The sequence below is a fragment of the Myxine glutinosa genome, chromosome 10 (assembly GCF_964187855.1).
Source record: "Myxine glutinosa chromosome 10, kmMyxGlut1.1, whole genome shotgun sequence".
Taxonomy (NCBI): Eukaryota; Metazoa; Chordata; class Myxini; order Myxiniformes; family Myxinidae; genus Myxine; species Myxine glutinosa.
In genome coordinates, this window is record NC_136270.1 from 113,702,601 (window position 1) to 113,722,906 (window position 20,306).

A 20,306-nucleotide genomic window follows, 5' to 3' on the forward strand; every position below is an offset into this window, starting at 1 on the left:
AACGACTGCACCTGGTCTGCTTGTGAAAAGAATCATGGGCTATGATTCGAGAAATCTAGAGAAAGTGCCTGCTATAAAATGGGGATTAGCCAACGAGTCAAAAGCGAGGGACGCTTATGTCTGCACAAAGTCAGGGGCTCAGCACAAGAACATTAGTTGCCGACTCTCTGGGCTGCTTCTGGATAAGGACCGGCCATATATTAGAGCGTCTGCGGATGGGATTGTGACATGTGATTGCTGCCAACCACGGGTGCTCGAAATAAAATGCCCTTACAAACACAGAGATGTCTCTACGCTTGAGGCCGCAAGAAATGATCAACAGTTCTGGCTGGATGTTGATGGCACTCTCAAAGAGTCCCATCCTTATTACACACAGGTGCAACTCCAGATGTTAGTCAATGAATTGCAAGTTGCAGATTTGTGCGTTTTCACAAGCAAGTCATTACATGTTGTGGAAAATATTCCTTTCAATGTACTGTATGTGAATTCTGTTGTGGACAAATGCCAATCATTCTTTTTGTGTGAACGGCTTCCTGAATGCCTAACACGGAGCTTGGAAGAGAAGGAAGATTAGAACGACGCAATTCAAAGCACAGAGGAACAGCTATATTGCATTTGATTATTGTGCATGTACATGTTTACCAGTTTTGTATTTATTAAAGTTCCGTTTGTCGATCTCAAGTTTGTCATATGAGCTTCCGTGCAATAACAAAGCAACATATTTTGTTCAATATAAAATAATTTTTTATAAATAAAAAAACCCAAAAAGGTTCACTGATACGCAAGTGAATACAAGGTCATGCAACAAAGCAAACAGTCTGTCACTGAAATTAAAAACATACATTCATAGATGAATACAATTTTGTACAAACATGAGAAGAGGCTGAATAATCTTGTTTTGTGACCAGTCAACAAATAACAGTGTGATATCTGACTAATCTGGGCATCTATCTGACTAATCTGGGGTGTAAATTGGTTATCGCTGCTGCTATCATAACCATGTCATCAATGTGTGGCACAAGAGACAGGGGTACAATATTTGCAATTAGTTTTAAAAATTCAACCTCTCCATCATGCGTTCGATGTGTATCCTCACTCGAGCCAACCTACGAGACATTTCCACCTCCTTCATTGTGAGCTGCTTTTTGCCCCTGGTAAAACTTGGAATGGCTACACGAGCACCTCTTATTGCCAGTTCTTCTTCGATAAGAAAACCTCTGTCAGCTAAGACTTGGTCGTCATTTTCGATGAGATCCAAAAACCCTGACATTTGAGTTATCATTTTGTCTGACACCCTCCCTCCAAATGCTTTCGATATAAATGATACACCCCCAGCTGGATTTATGCCAACTAATATTTTCAGAGTATTGTGATGCTTGTAGTTTGACCAAGTATGTGCCCGCATTGTCAGATTACGAGCCCTCTCACAAAAGATCTCGGTACAATCGATTATCACTCTACATTTCGAATATGATGGTTTAAATACAGAGGGGAGTGTCCGAATAACATCATCCTTTTCAGGCCATCTGACTAGGAAGCATAACTTTTGGGCTATTTCTGGCAACCCATCATTAATCAATTTAGACACAAACGAAGTAGATACATTAAACCTAAAAGCCAAATCTTGATTGAGTAGACCAAGTCTAAGTTTCATCAATATCATGAGAAAAATGCATGGTTGTGACAAGACTTTGGACGTGGGTAGCACAGGTGCACAAAGAGCAAGAGCCCACGAAAATACTCCAAAATTTGGGAACCCTGTGAAAAAATTTGTTTTTAACTCCGAATTGCCAGTGACAAGAAATTGTTCATTGAATTGTGCTTGTTGCAGTTTAAGCTTCAGTTCTCTGTTTTCCTCTTGGAGCCTCTCAAGTTCCTTGTATAGCATTTTGTTCTCCTTCTGAAGCTCATCACATCGGTCAGGGTCTTTCTTCTGGTCATCACCTGATTGTACAAACAACAAATGGAACGTATGAAAATATTCAAATATTATTAATCAGAAGGGGTTGCTGACACTCAAGGTTGATGATAATTGTACTAACCGTCCACATTTATTTCTTCAATTGGAGGACTGGTCTCTTCACAAGGGGCAGCTGGAATACTCATGGATAGTTCCAGGAGGATCTCAGCACCTTGCAACTGATCTGTTCTTGTCTCTCCCTCTCTTCTTCCACCTTGTTTTTTCTTTCAGCACGCTGCTTAGTACGTAAGTGCCTTTTCTTCTTCTTCACTGAACGCTCCAGCTCTCCATTCTCCATGTACCCCATCAACAAATTAGGAACGAAATCTGGGTCATTGGAGATGTCGTTGGGTTTACCTGAAAGCCAACGGAGCTCTGTTAGAAAACTCAACAAACAAAACAAACCAAAATGACATGCAACTTCTTTTCTTCCTAAAATCAACACAAAGTTAATAACAAAAAAAACTGTAAATTTCACAAACCTGACAAGAAATGTGCACTACAAACACGAGTGTGCGCTGTTGGGTTCCATTGTTTTCTCCGAATGGCATTTATCCAAGCCGATCGTTTGGGTTCTTTCTCTGGAATTCTATAGAAACTTATTCCCGAGTTCTTTTCAAATCTATTTGTGCAATTAACAACACAGCAGCTCACAGGCATTGTCCTTGAAATGGTGTCACGTCAATGATCGTAAAACTTCACCACTTAGAGACGGCCAGCATGGTTAGTGTTTTGCCAACCAAAACAAAGAGCGCGGTCACGTGATCGGGTACGTGACGTCACGGTAAGCATCGCTATAGGCCAATTGGGAAACACATTTAAAGCGCTCTTAAAAGATGAGCAGTGCCATTGGGAAACAGACATTTAATGCGATATGAAAAGGGTAACTCGATACCTCTCATCATGTCAGCCTCTGCTGGGCTTATATCAGAATCAGAACGAGCTGATTCGTCACGTGGTCACGGATCCTTTAACCCCAAAATGGGGCCGTTCAAAAACTACGTAACGCTATTTTTTTTGTAATTCAAGCACAATAGTTAGTGAATTATTTGAATTCCGGGGGTCTTCTTGGAGGGACTTTCGGTGTTTGGTATTTGGGTGCAAAGAGGGGGATGGAAGTGTGGCCTTGAGGTGCTTGAACTCTTGGTGTGTGCTCCGCTAGCTTGGAGTAATTGTTATGCTGTATGGTTCTGGATTAACTCTACTGCCCTTGGAGGAAACCTTTCCTCTTGTCCTTTGGTTTGTCTATTTAGACGTAACACCCACAAACATAAATCAGGTGTTATTGTAATTTGCGGAACATAAAGCTTGATTATGTAACGTAATGTAACGCTTGATTACCGTGCATGTGTTCTGATATGCCGATTGGGAAACGCGCATTTAAAACACTCTTAAAAGATGAACAGCATGATTGGGAAACACATTTAATGCGCAATTAAAAGATTAACTCGACACCTCTCACCATGTCTGCATCCTGTAAACGCACACATAACATGAAGAGAAAGCTGAATCGTGTTGAATGGGGGAATAATACGAGTTATAGACCTTTTGTACATTGCAATGATTTTGGCGAAATAGTACAGTGAGAGAAGCATTTTTGCATGATCTGGGGTCTTAACCAGTAATTATAGTTGTTTGAAGAATTCCAAGGTGCTTCTCTGTCATGGGAAGCTTGGCATGATCTGGGGTCCTGACAAGCACCTATAATGTTTTGAAGAATACCAAGGTTCTCATCTGTCATGGAAGCTTGGCAGGATCTGGGGTCCTGACAAGCACTTATAATGTTTTGAAGAATTCCAAGGTTCTCATCTGTCATGGAAGCTTGGCATGAGCTGGGGTCTTGACAAGCACTTGTAATGTTTTGAAGAATTCCAAGGTGCTTCTCTGTCATGGAAGCTTGGCATGATCTGTGGTCTGGACAAGCACTTATAATGTTTTGAAGAATACCAAGGTTCTAATCTGTCATGGAAGCTTGGCATGATCTGGGGTCTGGACAAGCACTTATAATGTTTTGAAGAATTCCAAGGTGCTTCTCTGACATGGAAGCTTGGCATGATCTGGGGTCCTGACAAGCACCTATAATGTTTTGAAGAATTCCAAGGTTCTCATCTGTCATGGAAGCTTGGCATGATCTGGGGTCCTGACAAGCACTTATAATGTTTTGAAGAATTCCAAGGTTCTCATCTGTCATGGAGGCTTGGCATGAGCTGGGGTCTTGACAAGCACTTGTAATGTTTTGAAGAATTCCAAGGTGCTTCTCTGTCATGGAAGCTTGGCATGATCTGTGGTCTGGACAAGCACTTATAATGTTTTGAAGAATTCCAAGGTGCTTCTCTGTCATGGAAGCTTGGCATGATCTCTGGTCTTGGCATGGACTTAGCTTTGTAAAGAATTCCAAGGCGCTTCTCTGTCATGGAAGCTTGGCATGATCTGGGGTCTTGGCATGGACGAAGCTTTGTTAAGAATGCCAAGGTGCTTCCCAGCCTCTCAACCTTATGCAGTTGGTACTGCATATCGTTTTCACCGCTTTTCACAGATGTCATGCGTTCTTCCAGGTCTCAAGGACTTGTTCTATGATCTGAGGTCTTGGCCTGGATCATGCTTGACTTTCGGTCTTTTTTTCGTTTCTCGACCTTTTTTCAGTTTGAAGTCGGGTTTATAGTTTATAGTCTGACAGTTTAGAGTCGGGTCGAGAATTGAACCCAGACGAGATAGTACAATGGTACGTGCACTACCTACTAAGCCATCTTGTCGGACAGTAAACACTTTTTCTGCATCAAACACCCAGTCAACAACTGTGTCGTGGGTAATCAGTTGGTTTGAATCATTCCTCCCCTGTTCACTTCTCTGCTAATGATACGGTAGTATTTTACACATATTGGTCACCTGGTGATGCCAAGCGTACCCTGGCCCAACTCCCAGCCTAACTTGGATTTCAAAAGTGATTTTCAATAAAAATGGTGTTTTATCAAATTGAAGTGTCAACTGAAGTTTGAAATATTTTGTATCTAAGGCTCACAAAGATCGAATGGGAAGAGGTTTAGTGGTTAGCAGTGGTTAAAAACCGAAAGGTCCGTTTTTGGACTTGGGAGGTGCAAGTTTATTTGGAAAAAAATTGGACGCAATCTTTTTCTCCACTTTCCACGGATATCGTGCGTTCTTCCAGGCTTCAAGGACTTATTCTATCAGTGCATTCGAGCATGAAATGTCTACAGGGAATTGTGCTCACTTTTAACCCACAGTTCCGAAGCTCTGAGCGGCTCAAAAGCAAAGGGGTCACAAAGGGCTCTGATAAGATTTACCAGATGAACTGCAAATGTTTTCTCATCAAGATATGATAATGTCATTGGTGAAGGCTTTGTTATAGCTCAGTTTAAACACACTATTGGTATTGTAGAAATCACAAGACCTTATTTCCCCAACCCCATTCAATGGGGGAGCTTTCAGACATTATATTGAAGGCGTGGGGTGAGGTGTATGTGACATGATAAAGGTTAAATGTCACATCAATGATGAAGACTCACAATGGGAGTAAAGATAACGTTTGACGTCATGAAGGTCAAAGTGTGAGATACATCAGCTCTTTGGGGAGCTTGTGCACATATTATGTGCATTTTCCCCTGAATTATTAGAACTGGACTGGACTCACTGTCTGCATGGTTAGAGCATCTGCTCTGAGCCTGGGGGGTTGGTGGTTCTAAATCCTGACTGAGTCATAGCAAAGAATTAAAAAATGGTACATGTGTTTCCTTTTTTTGTCATTCAGCATTTAAAAAGGATGGAATACGGCCAAACAACCATAAGTCGACAATCATTGTGGAGGGTTTTGATGGCCCTAATGGCCTCCTCCAGTATTTAAGTTTCTCATTATTATTATTATTATTATACCCTTACGAGCAGATGTCAGTTGTAAAAAATACCACAATATTAAAAAAAGGAAGCGGCAAAAAAATTATAGCACAACCAAGGCAGCGATCTCTTGCCTATACACTGTCTGGGTTCAAAAAAAAATTTTATCTGAAAATTTTACAATTTCCCCAAAGGTTTGAATTAACTTGAAGCAACTTTACATAATCATTTTTCTCTTTGAGGAGTATTTTCATGTTTCAGAGTACAACAGACAGAGCATTGCCAATAGTATATGTATATATATAATTATATATATACATAAATATATTGTTGCGGTTTTTAGAACCCTCCACTTTGTAAATATTGTAATAATCCCTTATAAATAATCCCCTGTAAATATTCCCATTTTTGTGTAAAGATCAATGGTCGCACCCTAGTGAGGTCATATTGCAACACGTAGGACACCATAGGCTCTTCTTTAGTTATTTCATTAGTATGTGTTTCAGGTAAGGATTTGTTCCAAATAGTTTAATCTGCGTTGTATTAATTAAATAAGAGTAGGCCCCCTTTTCAAGTCATATTCATATTGCGGCGTAGCCTTCCTCCAAATTGGGCTACCTTGCTTGTCAGTAGAGTTCGCTGCCTGGCTCAGCCGCCATTATGCACGCGGTCAAGCTGGAGAGGAAGGGCGGAGCGCCAGGAACGAAGGCATGGCCCCTCAACGCCCCATCAAGGGGCGGACCGGTGAGCGCTCGCGACCACTCAGAGCCGAGGCCAGCTCACCGGTAGGCGGATCCAAAAGGCAAGTGGCTTGATACGCGAGTGGGCAATATAAGCGGGTGTGTGGGACTTCTTCAAGAGATGCGGGGGATGAGCCAGATGAGTGAGAGAAGAGAGGTGCCCGGGAGAACGATTTGAAAGGAGTCCTTGCTTGCCGTTTATGAACTATTGGAGGCGCACAACTGGCGAAGGCTAAGGGACAATTTGTTGCGTACGCTACATCCCAGTCTCCCCCCCCCCCCCCCCCCCGCGATATAATTTTGCGCTCACGTTAAGCGCCACGCGAAGCTGCCGGCCGCTTGCTGCGGTACGAGTGAACACCCGGAGCGTGGACTGGAGCGGAGCGCGAGCTTGGAGCGGGACCCCGATACCTACCACCTGCCCGGACCCTTCTCTTCCTTCCCACCACCACCACCACCACCCTTTTCGTGTGTTTGTTCTGTCCTGGGAGTGATAATTAAGAGTGTATAAGGTTTGCCCTGTGTATCTGCTTCTTCTTCTTCCCTGTACATACCCTTTCGTTTCTTCCTTGGTTTTGGTTTTGTACATAATTAATAAACCTGTGTTCTTCCTTCTTATTCTTTGGGTTTCCTCTCATCCGGTCGCTTTAGTGATTTCTCCATTGAAATACGTGGCACGATTGGGCCAATGCTCAGGATCGGGTTAGTTTTATTGCTAACGGCTTGAGCTTCGGATTGCTAAACCGCTCGGCAATCTTCCATCTTGTCCGTGGCTCGAGCAGAAGTATCGCCCTGCTTTGCGGAGAGGTTGGCAAAGGTATCTGGGAACCTGTTGACCAGTCACCCTGGTCAACCTCAACCCCGCAAATGAGCGCGATATCTTCTAGGACTCGGACGGCCAGCTTAATAGACGAGGGGATTAAACCCCCCTCGGTAAGGGGAGTGCCGTAATCCGAGATCCGCAACAATTGGTGTCGGGGAGTGGGATTTGAAGCCCGAACCAAATTTTAATCCATCGTAAAAAATTTGATCAAAATTACGAGCGGCCAAAATTTTGTATAACATCCAAATTGAGTCGTGCCATGGATAGTCAAGGCGATTGGATGCCGGTAGCAGAGAATGAGGAGGTAGAATCGACCCAGGACCCCAGGGAAGAGGTGGGAGTAATGCAGGAGGAAAGCAAAAAAGGTACGGTAGCGGGGGTTGCAGGTGCACAAGATGGCGGCGCCTCGCACATGGCCGCGGCGAGAGCCGCGCCCGTAGCGCCAATGGATATGCAATCCTATATGGACACTTTCATGGCGCAAGTCATGAAAAAAATAAGGGAAATAAAAAACGAAACCCGGGAAACAAAAGAAATGATGAGCGCCCAAACGAATGACATAAAGAAACTCGATGAAAGAATGGACACCCGAGGGGAGTTGATAGATGAGATGGGGAGAGGCGTTAACCGCAGGTTGAGCGGGAAAGGCACATTTGTACGCGATGAGGTAACGCGGCTAGAGGAGCGCGGGTTGAGTGAGTCGGATCAAGGCATGGTCACGTGGACGGGTATAGAAATCGTGATCCGGGGTATGGAAAAGCCGGCGGCCGCGGAATTGGAAAATTCTATTGTATTAGAGCCAGCGGTCATCGAGGAAAAATAAATCAAAGAAATTATAGTCGAAATTGAAAAGACGACGGAGGTAGTCCAGGAATTGAGGGGAGAAATGGAAAATGCACAGTCTGGATTCGCATCGTGATGCTGTGCTTATTAACCCCAATGAAAGTTTGCAGGTGGTGGAGGAATGAAGAAGAGGAAGTGCCCAGGTGAATCGGGCTGTGTTTGGTGCAAAAATAATTTTCGCGCGCTTGGGATCGCGAAAGCACCCGGGCGTTTGTGGAGGTCCCTTGTGAGTGGGTGTGAGTAGAAATGGCGTGCGTGTCAGAAAAAAATGTGCATCAAAGAGTGAGTGTGTGACAGAGTATGGGAGTGATACCGAGTGCGAGAGTGAATGCACATCGGAGTGTGAGTGTGGAAGTGGAACGACGAGTGATACGGAGAGTGAGATGGATGAGGAGCGGGTGCGAGGATGCACACCTGGAATGGTTGAGCGTGTGCGAGACTGCACCCCCATGAGTGGTACGGAGTACGTACCGGGTAGGTGTGCGCTGAGCTGGTGTGCAAGAGAGTGCATGCCCGTGGTGGTTATGGAGTACGTAACGGGGGTGAGTGCACGCGAGGAGTGCATGGAAGAAAGGTGTGTTGCAGTGGTGTGTGTGATAACAGAGTGTGCGAGTGGAGTGGATGCGCACGAATGTGCACGGAGAGCGAGTGCAGTGATAGAGTGCAGGGAGTGTGTGGAATGCATGAGAGGCGCTGAGACGCCTGGATGGGTGAAGAAGAAACGGAACGAATGGTGTGAGCATGCAAAGGGAGCATCGACGTTGACCGGGACAGCGTTCAGCCTGACGGATAGCCGATGTGGGTCCTTGGTCCGTGGTGTTCGTTGTGTGCTGTGGGAGCTGGTGGGGATCGGTGTCGCGTCGCTCCTGCTCGGAGCGCTTTGCACGATTCGGGCTGGGCTCCGCCCTGCACGGTCGAATCCGCGCTTTGCCAAGCAAAGCGGGCGGCCCGGTTCGAGGGGAGGTAGGAGGGGTCGGAACGGCGCCCCCTTGTGGTGGTGGCGCTCCACCCGGGCAAGGCTGGGCCATCGCGCTTGGCAGCGCAAGGCCTTGCGCAGGGATGGTGCCTTGAACATTGGCCCGACGAAACCTCCTCCCCTGAATCCGAGTGCCGGACGGACCCAACCTGTAGGAGACAGACCACCCGCATGCATCGCGTGGCTTTGCGAAGCCGAGCTTTGAAAATGCATGGACGCACCGAGAGGCTCAGATATAGCGGAATGTGATGATGATAGTGTTTTGGTTGGGAATTGATACCCGGTGATTCGAAATTGGAATTGGTAATAGTATTTGGAAATAGTGATTTGACGGATAGCCTACGTGAGTCCTCGGTCCGTGGTGTTCATTGTGTGCTGCGGGAGCCGGCGGGGATCGGTGTCGCGTCGCTCCTGCTCGGAGCGCCATGCACGATTCGGGCCGGGCTCCGCCCTGCATGGTCGAATCCGCTAACGTCCACTCTTGCAGGGCAAATGGCCTTTTAAAATGCCTGTTGTTGTGTGTTGTATTTGGAAATAGTGATTTGAAATTGGTAATAGGGATTTGAAATTGGAATTGATAGTGAGTGAAATTGGGATGATAGTGCTATTGATTGGAAATTGATACCCAGTGTCGGGGGGTGGTATCCCTACCATCCCTCACACTTTGCTTGGGGCACATGAGCATTAGTTTATGGGGTTATGGCGGTGAAAACCTAGCCAGGGAGGGCTTGGATAATGTTAGGGTTTAGAAATGACCATAGGTAACTGTAGATTTAAGTAGCGACATCATACCTGTAGAGGGGACGCAGAATAGATTAGTGGTTGTTAACGACGTGGGATGTGCAATAGTATAAGGGAAGACGGGAAGCACTAAGTTAGAGGGAAAACCAGGTAGATCAGATGATGCAGTGGGTGTGTAGGAAGTGAATGAGCAGAGTATTGTGAAAGGTGTGATTGTGCATTGTATTGAATGAATGGTCCTGGAGGAAAGGAGGGTGCCAGTGCCACCAGGTGTGTGGGCACCAGGTGTGCAAGTGCAATACAGGTGAATGGAGAATGGAGTGTGGAATAGCTGGTATGGAATACATGGAGTATGGAATAGATGTTCTGGAATGAATGGTGTGGAGTGAGTAGTGTGGAATACGTGGAGTAGAGTGGTTGGTGTGAAAGGAGTGGATGGGGAAGGATGGACCCCTTCACGAGTACCCAGGCAGGGTAGTTTAAAAGTAGGTAGAGGGAGTAGGTAAATTGTGGTTGGATATTGGCATCTGTGGTGCGAGTAGTAGCACAGAAGTGTTGTGTTGGGTGCATTAGTGGAGTAAATTGGCTGGGCGTGTGGCCTGTTAGTGAGTGTGATTGAATGGGCACTCCGCCACTGTTAGTCTGTCGGCCAGGTGAGGCCGCAAGTAGGCTCTGGGAGCCAGGTAGAGTTAGAGTTCAATGGGGCCCGAGGATCCGAAGGATGGACCCGGGTAGCCCAGTGCCAGAGAGGGCACCGAGGGGGTAAGGGAGCCAGAGGGCCTTCCCCAGGTAGGTTAAGGTAAGGAGCAGGTAAGCTCGGGAGACAACTGCAGTGGCCGAGGTGTGCAGGTGAGCGGACCTGCTGGGAGCGCCACACAACCCAGCCCGGAAATTGTGCGAGGGCACAGGGAGTAGAATCGGGGGAGTGAGACCCCAAATTGGTGAGCACCACGGTATATTCAATGGGAGTTCGGTTCTTAGAACCACATAGAGTAAAAATGGCCAATGGTTTGGCAGGGAAAGACCCCGGGTAGTGTAAAGTGTGTTAAAGTCATTTATAAGGTAGTTAGGATTGAGAGTCTCTTCGCACCATCCACATCCACTCACCAGGGTGACAGGACTCCACACCACCGGCTTGTGCAGATGTCTGGTATGTAAGACGCATCATGACGTGGGGGTGACATTGTGCTTGGGATTCCATCTCTTCCTCCTTAGGAGGGATTGATGAGGAATTGGAATTGGTGGCAAATTTGATTTAGAGGGATTGATAACGAATTTGGATTAGGGGAAATATGGGGAAGACAAGACAATAGAGATGAATTTGTAAATTGTGTAAATACGGGTTAAGGGCTAGGGTAGATTAGGTGACAGGGGGGGAGCGTACGCTAGGGATGAGCTTTCTCCGCTCGCTCGCCAACGCACCTCACTCTGCATTGCCTTGTGTAATGTGTAATCTTGCGCCCTTGCACCCCGCTAACCCTGCCATGTCTTCCTTCCCCACTCATGGATCGTGGTCTTTGTGTGCCGAGGGGAAAGTGTGCAGGTGCCCGCAGTTGTGTGCCCGCACCCTCGCTGCTGCCTGCCTGGACCGGTACCCCACTTATGGACCGCACGTTGTTGTGGCCAAGCACCACTTCATGGACCACAGGTCTGTGGCCGAGCACCACACTCATGGACCCCACGTTTTGGGGCCTGGCACCTCTGCTGGGGACCGGCCATTGTGGCCAGGGAGATCTTGCTTGCGGACCACGGTAAAGGTGGCACCTACGCCATGCAGGTGGACCACCTTAGTTGGCCCCTGCTGGCCATAATTAAAGAAATGGACACGTTTTGTGCCTTTTTGTTTTATGATTAAATAGGTCGCAAGCAAAGAAGTCATCAGGAACATCGGCCCAGCAGCCAAGAACATCGGCCCAGCAGAAGAATACGTCAACGTCCTCTGCTGATTATTATTTGAAATGTGATGACTGTGCACCAGATGGTGCTTTTTGTGCATTTTGGTGCTTTGGTGCTTTTGGTGCTTATTGGTGCTGGTGGTATCGGTGCAGTGCAGTGTATGCCTTTCCTCTTCTCAAAAGATCTTCTTTTTGTTTCCCAAAAGACAGGTCCTGGGTTCGCGTGTAAATACCAAGTAGTGTCTTTGTAAATAATGCTCCCCACCGTCAATGTGTAGTTTGAAAATTAATTCCGTGATTCGGTTATTCTGTGGGTGTGAGTCTGATAGACAGAATGCAACGCAGCAGGCGGGACATACTTAGTTGTTTTAAAAATGTCGCACTCAGGGTGAAGTTAATAGTAGAGGGTTACCACACCTGAGTGTCACAATAAGTTAAAGTTCTGTCGGGCCGGGCCGGCCCTGGAGGTAATGAGGGTGCTGTGTTGCGGTTTTTAGAACCCTCCACTTTGTAAATATTGTAATAATCCCTTGTAAATAATCCCCTGTAAATATTCCCATTTTTGTGTAAAGATCAAAGGTCGCACCCTAGTTAGGTCATATTGCAACACATAGGACACCATAGGCTCTTCTTTAGTTATTTCATTAGTATGTGTTTCAGGTAAGGATTTGTTCCAAATAGTTGAATCTGCGTTGTATTAATTAAATAAGAGTAGGCCCCCTTTTCAGTCATATTCATATTGCGGCGTAGCCTTCCTCCAAATTGGGCTCCCTTGCTTGCCAGTAGCGTTCGCTGCCTGGCTCAGCCGCCATTACGCACACGGTCAAGCTGGAGAGTAAGGGCGGAGTGGCAGGAATGAGGGCGTGGGCAATCAATGCCCCATCAAGGGGCGGACCGGTGAGTGCTCGCGACCACTCAGAGCCGAGGCCAGCTCACCGGTAGGCGGATCCAAAAGGCAAGCGGCTTGATACGCGAGTGGGCAATATAAGCGGGTGTGTGGGACTTCTTCAAGAGATGCGGGGGATGAGCCAGATGAGTGAGAGAAGAGAGGTGCCCAGGAGAACGATTTGAAAGGAGTCCTTGCTTGCCGTTTATGAACTATTGGAGGTGCACAACTGGCGAAGGCTGTGTGCATCAAGGCCCCCCCCCCCCCCCCGCGATTATAATTTTGCGCTCACGTTAAGCGCCACGCGAAGCTGCCGGCCGCTTGCCGTGGTATGAGTGAACACCCGGAGCGTGGACCAGAGCGCAAGCTTGGAGCGGGACCTCGACGCCTACCACCTGCCTGGACCCTTCTCTTCCTTCCCACCACCACCACCACCACCACCACCACCACCCTTTTCGTGTAAGTGTGTTTGTTCTGTCCTGGGAGTGATAATTAAGAGTGTATAAGGTTTGCCCTGTGTATCTGCTTCTTCTTCTTCCCTGTACATACCCTTTCGTTTCTTCCTTGGTTTTGGTTTTGTACATAATTAATAAACCTCTTAATAAACCTTGTTTATAATTAATATTAAATTAAATTAATAAACCTTGGGTCTCACTATCTGCCATGATCTTTCTTGGGAAAACCACATTTCCAAGCTGGCCTCCAAAGCCAGTCGCCGGCTGGGCATCCTCCGTCGTGCGAAGTCCTTCCTCGGCACACCTGAGCTCCTCACCACATACAAGGCTTTCATCCGCAGCTCAATGGAATACTGTTCTCCCCTATGGGCCGGTGCTCCTGCCTCACACCTAGCTCGGCTTCACGCTGTTGAAACCAAAGCTTTCAGAATTATTGGAATCTCCCGCGATGAAGCTATCTCTGAGGGCCTTTCACTCACTCACCGCAGGCAGGTAGGTGGTCTTTCTGTCTTCTACCGACTCCTCTCCGGCCTTGCACCCCCAGCTCTCTCTGTGCTCTGTCCCCCAAATATTCCTACAGGTCGCACAAGATCTGCCAGCAACCCTCTGATGGTTAAACTGCCGAAATCTCGGCTCTCCGCTCACCTTCACTCTTTCATTCCTCTTTTCTCCCGCCTCTGGAACAAACTCCCTCACTCCCTTCAATCCCACTCCTCCCTCCAGGTCTTTAAAACAGCTGTTCACCACCATCTCTTATCTTCCCCCATCCAAAACCTTGATCTTTTCTACCCCCGCTAATTCACCCCAGATCCACCTTGTTTGAAATTCCAACTTCTTTCCTGGAAGTCCTGGCAGTGTCCATATGTTTTATACCTCTCCCACTGCCCCCTTCCCACGCCCCCCCCCCCCCCCCAAAGCCCTCGCCCTCTCTCAGATCTCTCGATGTCTCCATGTCTCTCGGTGCCTGCTCTCAAATGTTGTGTTTGTGTCCTTCCCCCTCTCTCCCCATCTTGTCTACCGCTCCCTATGTTATATGTTTTATGTGTCGGTTTGTCTTTCTGTGTGTTCATGTGATTAATGTTCGCTCTTTCACGAGCCTCGATATTGTATACAAAAAAAAAAAAAAAAAAAAAAAAAAAAAAACCTGTGTTCTTCCTTCTTATTCTTTGGGTTTCCTCTCATCCGGTCGCTTTTGTGATTTCTCCATTGATATACGTGGCACGATTTGGCCAATGCTCAGGATCGGGTTAGTTTTATTGTTAACGGCTCGAGCTTCGGATTGCTAAACCGCTCGGCAATCTTCCATCTTGTCCGTGGCTCGAGCAGAAGTATCGCCCTGCTTTGCGGAGAGGTTGGCAAAGGTATCTGGGAACCCGTTGACCAGTCACCCTGGTCAACCTCAACCCCGCAAAGGAGCGCGATAACTTCTAGGACTTGGACGGCCAGCTTAATAGACTAGGGGATTAAACCCCCCTCGGTAAGGGGAGCGCTGTAATCCGAGATCCGCAACAACATATACAGACTTGGCATTTAATATGGAATATTTTTTTTTTCTTGACTTGGGTTTACTTTCTTAACTCAGTATATCAATCTGGTGAGTTTCTTTTACACTTTGGTAATTTATTTGTTAAAAGAACCATGTCACTGATTGTCTGTCGCAGCAAGAAGTCAACAACAGGATTATATCACAGGTGGCGTGGCAAAATGTACGGACAGGTGCATTTGATGATTGGCTTCACAGTCGGGTATACAAGGGTTGTTGCGTTCTGTATTAGTGGAAAACAACTGCTGCACATCTCCAAAAGTTATTGCCGCTTCCTCTGGAGAAGGTCTGTCAACTCGACAATGCTGTTTGTCATGGAGTGGTGGCTTTACGAAATTACGGCATGAAACAGCGTGCTATTGCTCGGCAGTATGGCATCACTCAAGGTCAGGTGTCAAAGATCCTGAAACGAAATGATCAGAGGGGTGTCCCTACTCCAATACCGAGGCCAGGACGTCCCCGCAGAACCACAAGGAGGGATGATCGCCAGCTGCACTGGTTAGTCCGCAATGGCCGAACCAAGTCAGCTAATCGGCTTAGGGCTGAGTGGCAGCAACTGTCAAATGTGCCTGTATCCAGAAGGCTAGTCAACCAACGACTGGTTCAAGCAGGCTATCGTGCCAGGCGTCCCCTGAGAAAGCCACGCCTGACCAGACAACACCGCCAGCGCCGATTGCAGTGGGCCAGAGTGCACAGTCAATGGCAGCCAGGACACTGGAATCACGTGATCTTCAGTGACGTGTCTAGATTTCTGGTCTATCGTCAAGATGGCCACGTCCGAGTGCGCAGATAAGTGCATGAAGCCTACAACAAAGATTGTATAGTGCCAAGAGTCCAAGCTGGAGGTGGTGGGGTGACCGTTTGGGCTGCTTTTCATGCAGGGGCCAAAACTGACCTGGTTGTTCTGAATGGAAACCTGAACCAGTTCAAGTACAGGGCCATTCTGGAAGAAACATTGCTTCCATTTGCTCGTGCAGCCTTTCGAGGAAACTTTGTCTTCCAAGATGACAATGCACGGCCTCATCGTGCTTGCATGATCCAACACTTTCTTGCTGACCGTGGTGCAGAGCATATGGAGTGGCCTGCCATGTCCCCGGATATGAATCCGATTGAGAACTTGTGGGCAGAATTAACGCATCAAATCGACCACTTGGACCAGCAGCCGACCTCTGTGCGTGAATTGCAGCAGGCTATTGTCACTGCATGGCAAGCGATTCCTGTCCAAACCTTGGAAAATCTCGTGAACAGCATGCCTCAATGTGTACGTGCTCTCCTGAATGCTCGTGGGGGTTATACGAAGTACTGAACTGTAATTTTACTGTCCGTAATCCCAGTCGTAATTTAACTTTTGTTTTTGTTAAAAAACTTTTTGGCTAATGTGCAAAATAAAGAGATACTTCTGGAAAACGTACAGAAGTTTAACAGTACTGTCCATGAATTGAGTTCGATATCAGTTTACATCACTTTCAAGGATCAATTTATTTGTTTCGAAATGTCAAATGTGGTTTTTGTTTCTTTTAAAGGTCACATTAACAAAATCTAGAATAATTTCAATATAATTCCAATGAACTTTTGGTTATAAGTCATCTTGAAAAGTAAGTTCACCCCCACAAAAAAATATTCCATATTAAATGCCAAGTCTGTATATATATATATATATATATATATATATATATATATATATATATATATATATATATATATATATATATATATATATATATATATATATATATATATATATACATATATATATATATATATATACTCGTGTGTATATATATATGTGTGTGTATATATATATATATATATATATATATATATATATATATATATATATATATATATATATATATATATATATTGTTACGGATACGGGGGACGGCTCTCCCGTTAGCAAGGGGTGATTAGCCCCTTGTCCTGTTAAGCTGGCCGTCTCCCCGGTCCTGGCGCTTGTAACGCTATCCCGCGGGATGGGACGGATCAGGGTTATGGGCCCAGGGTTTATCCCGAATACCTTTATCCGTCCCTCCGCAGACTAGGGAGACAAGTACCGCTCGAACCCCGGTTTGGATGGACTAGTTGGTTGCCGAGCGGTTTTTAGCAACCCGAAGTTCGAGTCATTAGCCTTCACTAAACCCGATCCTGAACGTTGGCCGAATCGCGCCACGTACACTCAATATGGAAACCTCTAAAGCGACCGAAAGAGCATGAAGAAGTAAAGACAAAGTAGGGAATAACAAGATTTATTACTATTTACACACAACTAAAGCAGAAAAGAAATGGAATATGATTTACAAGGCAATGGAAGGAGCAGGAGACATAGTGCAATGATTAGCTTATATATATGGCAGTCTTACTTATAAACTCCAAGACAACATGAAAGATGGACACACGGGCACACTTACACGGGGGAAATGATGGCAGGAATCACTGGAGGGAGGAGAAGGTCCAAGCCGATGGCAGGGCAGGAAGGTCCGGGCAATTCCACACCATCGAGGTCCACGTTCCGTGCTCGAAGCGAACAGCAGCTGGCAGCTCCGCGTCTCCACAACCGGCAATAGGGCCTAGAGGGTTTCGGCGTATTGCTGCAGTATCAGCACCCCCTCACGTCTCGTTCTCTCTTGGCTGCTTTAGCTGGATCGTGCATCTGCCGCACCTCTCTCTCAATCTTCTCCAAAAAGCCAGCTCTATAGAAATCCGGTGCGTGTCCTTTTATAACATGCTTTTGGGTTTCTTACCCGCGTGCGTTGTAAACGCCCCTCGGTCAGCTCGCCTCGGCCTTGATTGGTCGCGAGGGCTACCGATCCCGCCCCTCTTGATGACGCGTTGGCCACGCCTTGTTCCTCATGCTTGGCTGACTCCTCCCCCCCCCCGATGACGAGCTGGAGACATGCCTTTCTTCTCCGTTGGTTACCTCGTGCATAATGGAGTCAAATGCAGCAAACAGTGGATGAAATGCAGCAAAGTGGCTAATGAAGTCAATTGCAGCAAACCTGGCAAACCTGGCACTTGGAAGATGCCATGGGGCGTCAGAGGGACCTACTCTTATTTAATTCGGTGCAATGAAGAGTCAAACTATTGGGAAACACATCCTTAACCTACATAAAATAAGGGACTAACTATTTAAAAGGATATATGGTGCCCTGTGTGTAGGTTTATGGAATTAACTAAGAGGACGAGCTTCGACCTTTCTTTACCTTACGGAGGGTGCCATGTACACACAACAAAACCATATTTCTCAGTCTTTACATTTTCTCAAATTCGTTACACTTCTCAAATTCGTTACAATATATATATATATATATATATATATATATATATATATATATATATATGTATATGTATACAAATATATAAATATATAATAATATACATATTAGTATATAAATGAATAAATGAATGAATGTTCATTTTAAGGCCATTTATACATATTAGTACATGTAGGCCTATATACATTAGTAAATTATAAAAGGTCTCAATTCCCTCAAAAACATTTTTCAAGACATCTTCATTTCTCACTTTTCCATAGAAATTTGCATGTAAAGTAACTGAAAGTGATAGAGTTTCAATATGTGATTTTTAATTTTTGAAACGAGGCATTTTTCAGTTCACACAAATTATACAGAAGGTGTCAGTCACATTCCTGAATCAAATCGGCCAGAGAGGATCAGGCTCTGCCAAGTGTCTCAAAGGTAAGCAAGTGTTGGCTGCTTTTCAAAAATTGTGCAAATTGTCTAAAATGTCGGCCGCTGAATCTGGGTTGAGGTCATTTGTATATTATGTAGACACAAGAGAAGAGAATAGTGGTAAATGTGAAATGTATAATTGAGAAAAGGCAGCAAAGTGGAGGATGGGGAGAGTGTGGAGAAAGAAGAGTCGGGATAAAATTTGAGAAAAAAGAAAAGATAATCGTTTGTGTACGGAATTTAAGGAAAAGGAGAAAAGGGAGTTAAAAATATTAAAGGATCTCTCGTGATGAGGACAAACCACATATGCCGGTTGATCGCAAATCGCAAACAGGATTGTGGTCTCCACCTTTATTTTTTTTTAAACTAATGAGCTTCTTCTTCTCTCTCAACCCTTATCAAAAGTCTCATTGTCTCAAAACATCCACATCTCCAGGACATTCTCGTTTTTTCCAGTCACCCCTTTTTGGTTGAACTCCCAAAATCAAGGCTGTCTGCATACCTCCTGTCTTTTCTTTTTTTTTTTCCTCTTTTTTCTGTTTGTGGAATAGGAGAATATCATACTGTTCAATCACACTCCCTCCAGGGTTTCGAGCTGGAGATGCACCACCATACTGTCTAATCCCCCCATCCCTAGCTGTGATAATTTCTTCCACCATTGATGTTACCGAACACAATCCTCTACCTTCCAGGTTACTGCGTTTCCTCCCTTACTGTCCTCCCCTTATATTATATCACCTTTATCTATCAATATTGTTGAAATGAAGATCAAATAGCTGGATGTTGATATATGTTGAAAAAGTCAAAACTTTACATGGGGTGTACTTACTTTTTCACGTGACTGTATACCCTGCATTACAGATGAGTGAGGGAAAGAGGAAGCATGCAAGATCCCTTCTAAATTCTTGCCCTAACCCACAGAGGAAGTTGCATCAGAGGCACTTCTGCATCACGCCCCCACCAAAAGTCTTCACTCCTCTCGCCTCCCCCTCCCACCCACCCACCTCCCACTCCCCAAGGCCTCAACCTCAACCTCCCAACTCTGTCCCATCTTTGTTCTTCCACACCCCCAACCCCAAGTCACCTTTTACCTCCCAACTCGAAGGCATCAATGCCCTCCCCACTTCAAGCCTTCAAATCCCATCCGAACCCCCTCCCCCTAGCACAACTCTTCAACCCGACCCCACACCAAAAGTCCTGATCCAGCCCTCTCCCCGAAAGCCTCAACCTCCCCCTTCCAAATCTGTCCCATCTTTGCTCTTCCAAATCTGCTCCGAAGTTGTCTTTGACTTCGCATACTAGTGAAAGCACTAACATGGTGGCCGTAGTAAAGAAATTGTGGGTGGAGTCAGGCAAGCTGTCCAACCAATGGGTGGAACTCAGACACACACAAGAATGCAAGGCACCTTTTGTGGTATTGTTGCGGTTCTGCAAACCAGGACTCTCCAAAGCAACAGCACCCAATATCCAGGTTCCTGATTTAATTGTTTCCTTATTAAACATTCAGATCGGCCTCCCTTCTGTTGAGTGCGGGAATAACATTACCAACTTGTTGAAGTTAATGAAGTTGCTTCCCGAGAGAGATGATGATGGTGAGACTGAGGTGGATGTGAGTGTCGGAGGCAGAAGTTAGGTTGATGGAAGGGATGTGCAAGGGAACAAAGGGAAAAGTTTTAGTTCGTCCTGGAATGTCGGAGTAGTTCAATTTGAACATCGGTTTGAGGCAGGGAAGCATTCTCAGCTCCCCCCTGTTTATCATTGTGATGGAGCTGGTAAGGGGAAGATAAACATGAAAGATATTCTGAGGAGGATATTGTATGCGGACAATCTGGCTGTTGTGGTGGAAAGTGGACAGGAGACGCAGGAAGTACTGGGGGAGTGGAAGGAGGCATTTGAGAAACATGGG

General features: G+C 45.9%; 1 protein-coding gene across 1 annotated transcript; it reads right to left on the reverse strand.

Moving 5' to 3' along the window:
* Positions 1-587: 587 nt before the first annotated feature.
* On the reverse strand, positions 588-19,334 carry LOC137433575 (uncharacterized). The gene is made up of 3 exons (XM_068125892.2): positions 19,230-19,334; positions 2,043-2,317; positions 588-1,944 (listed from the first exon to the last, which is right to left on the reverse strand). The coding sequence occupies exons 2-3, from the start codon at positions 2,104-2,106 to the stop codon at positions 1,052-1,054; spliced, it is 957 nt and encodes a 318-aa protein (XP_067981993.2). The 5' UTR covers positions 2,107-2,317; positions 19,230-19,334; the 3' UTR covers positions 588-1,051.
* Between the last annotated feature and the right edge of the window lie 972 nt (positions 19,335-20,306).

What these genes read in the sequence shown, in the direction of transcription:
- LOC137433575 (XM_068125892.2), bottom strand. Translation starts at nt 2,106, where the DNA reads ATGAGTATTCCAGCTGCCCCTTGTGAAGAGACCAGTCCTCCAATTGAA. An exon ending in TGAAGAAATAAATGTGGACG is followed by an intron (nt 1,945 to 2,042) that starts GTTAGTACAATT and finishes TTGTACAATCAG; the next exon opens with GTGATGACCAGAAGAAAGAC.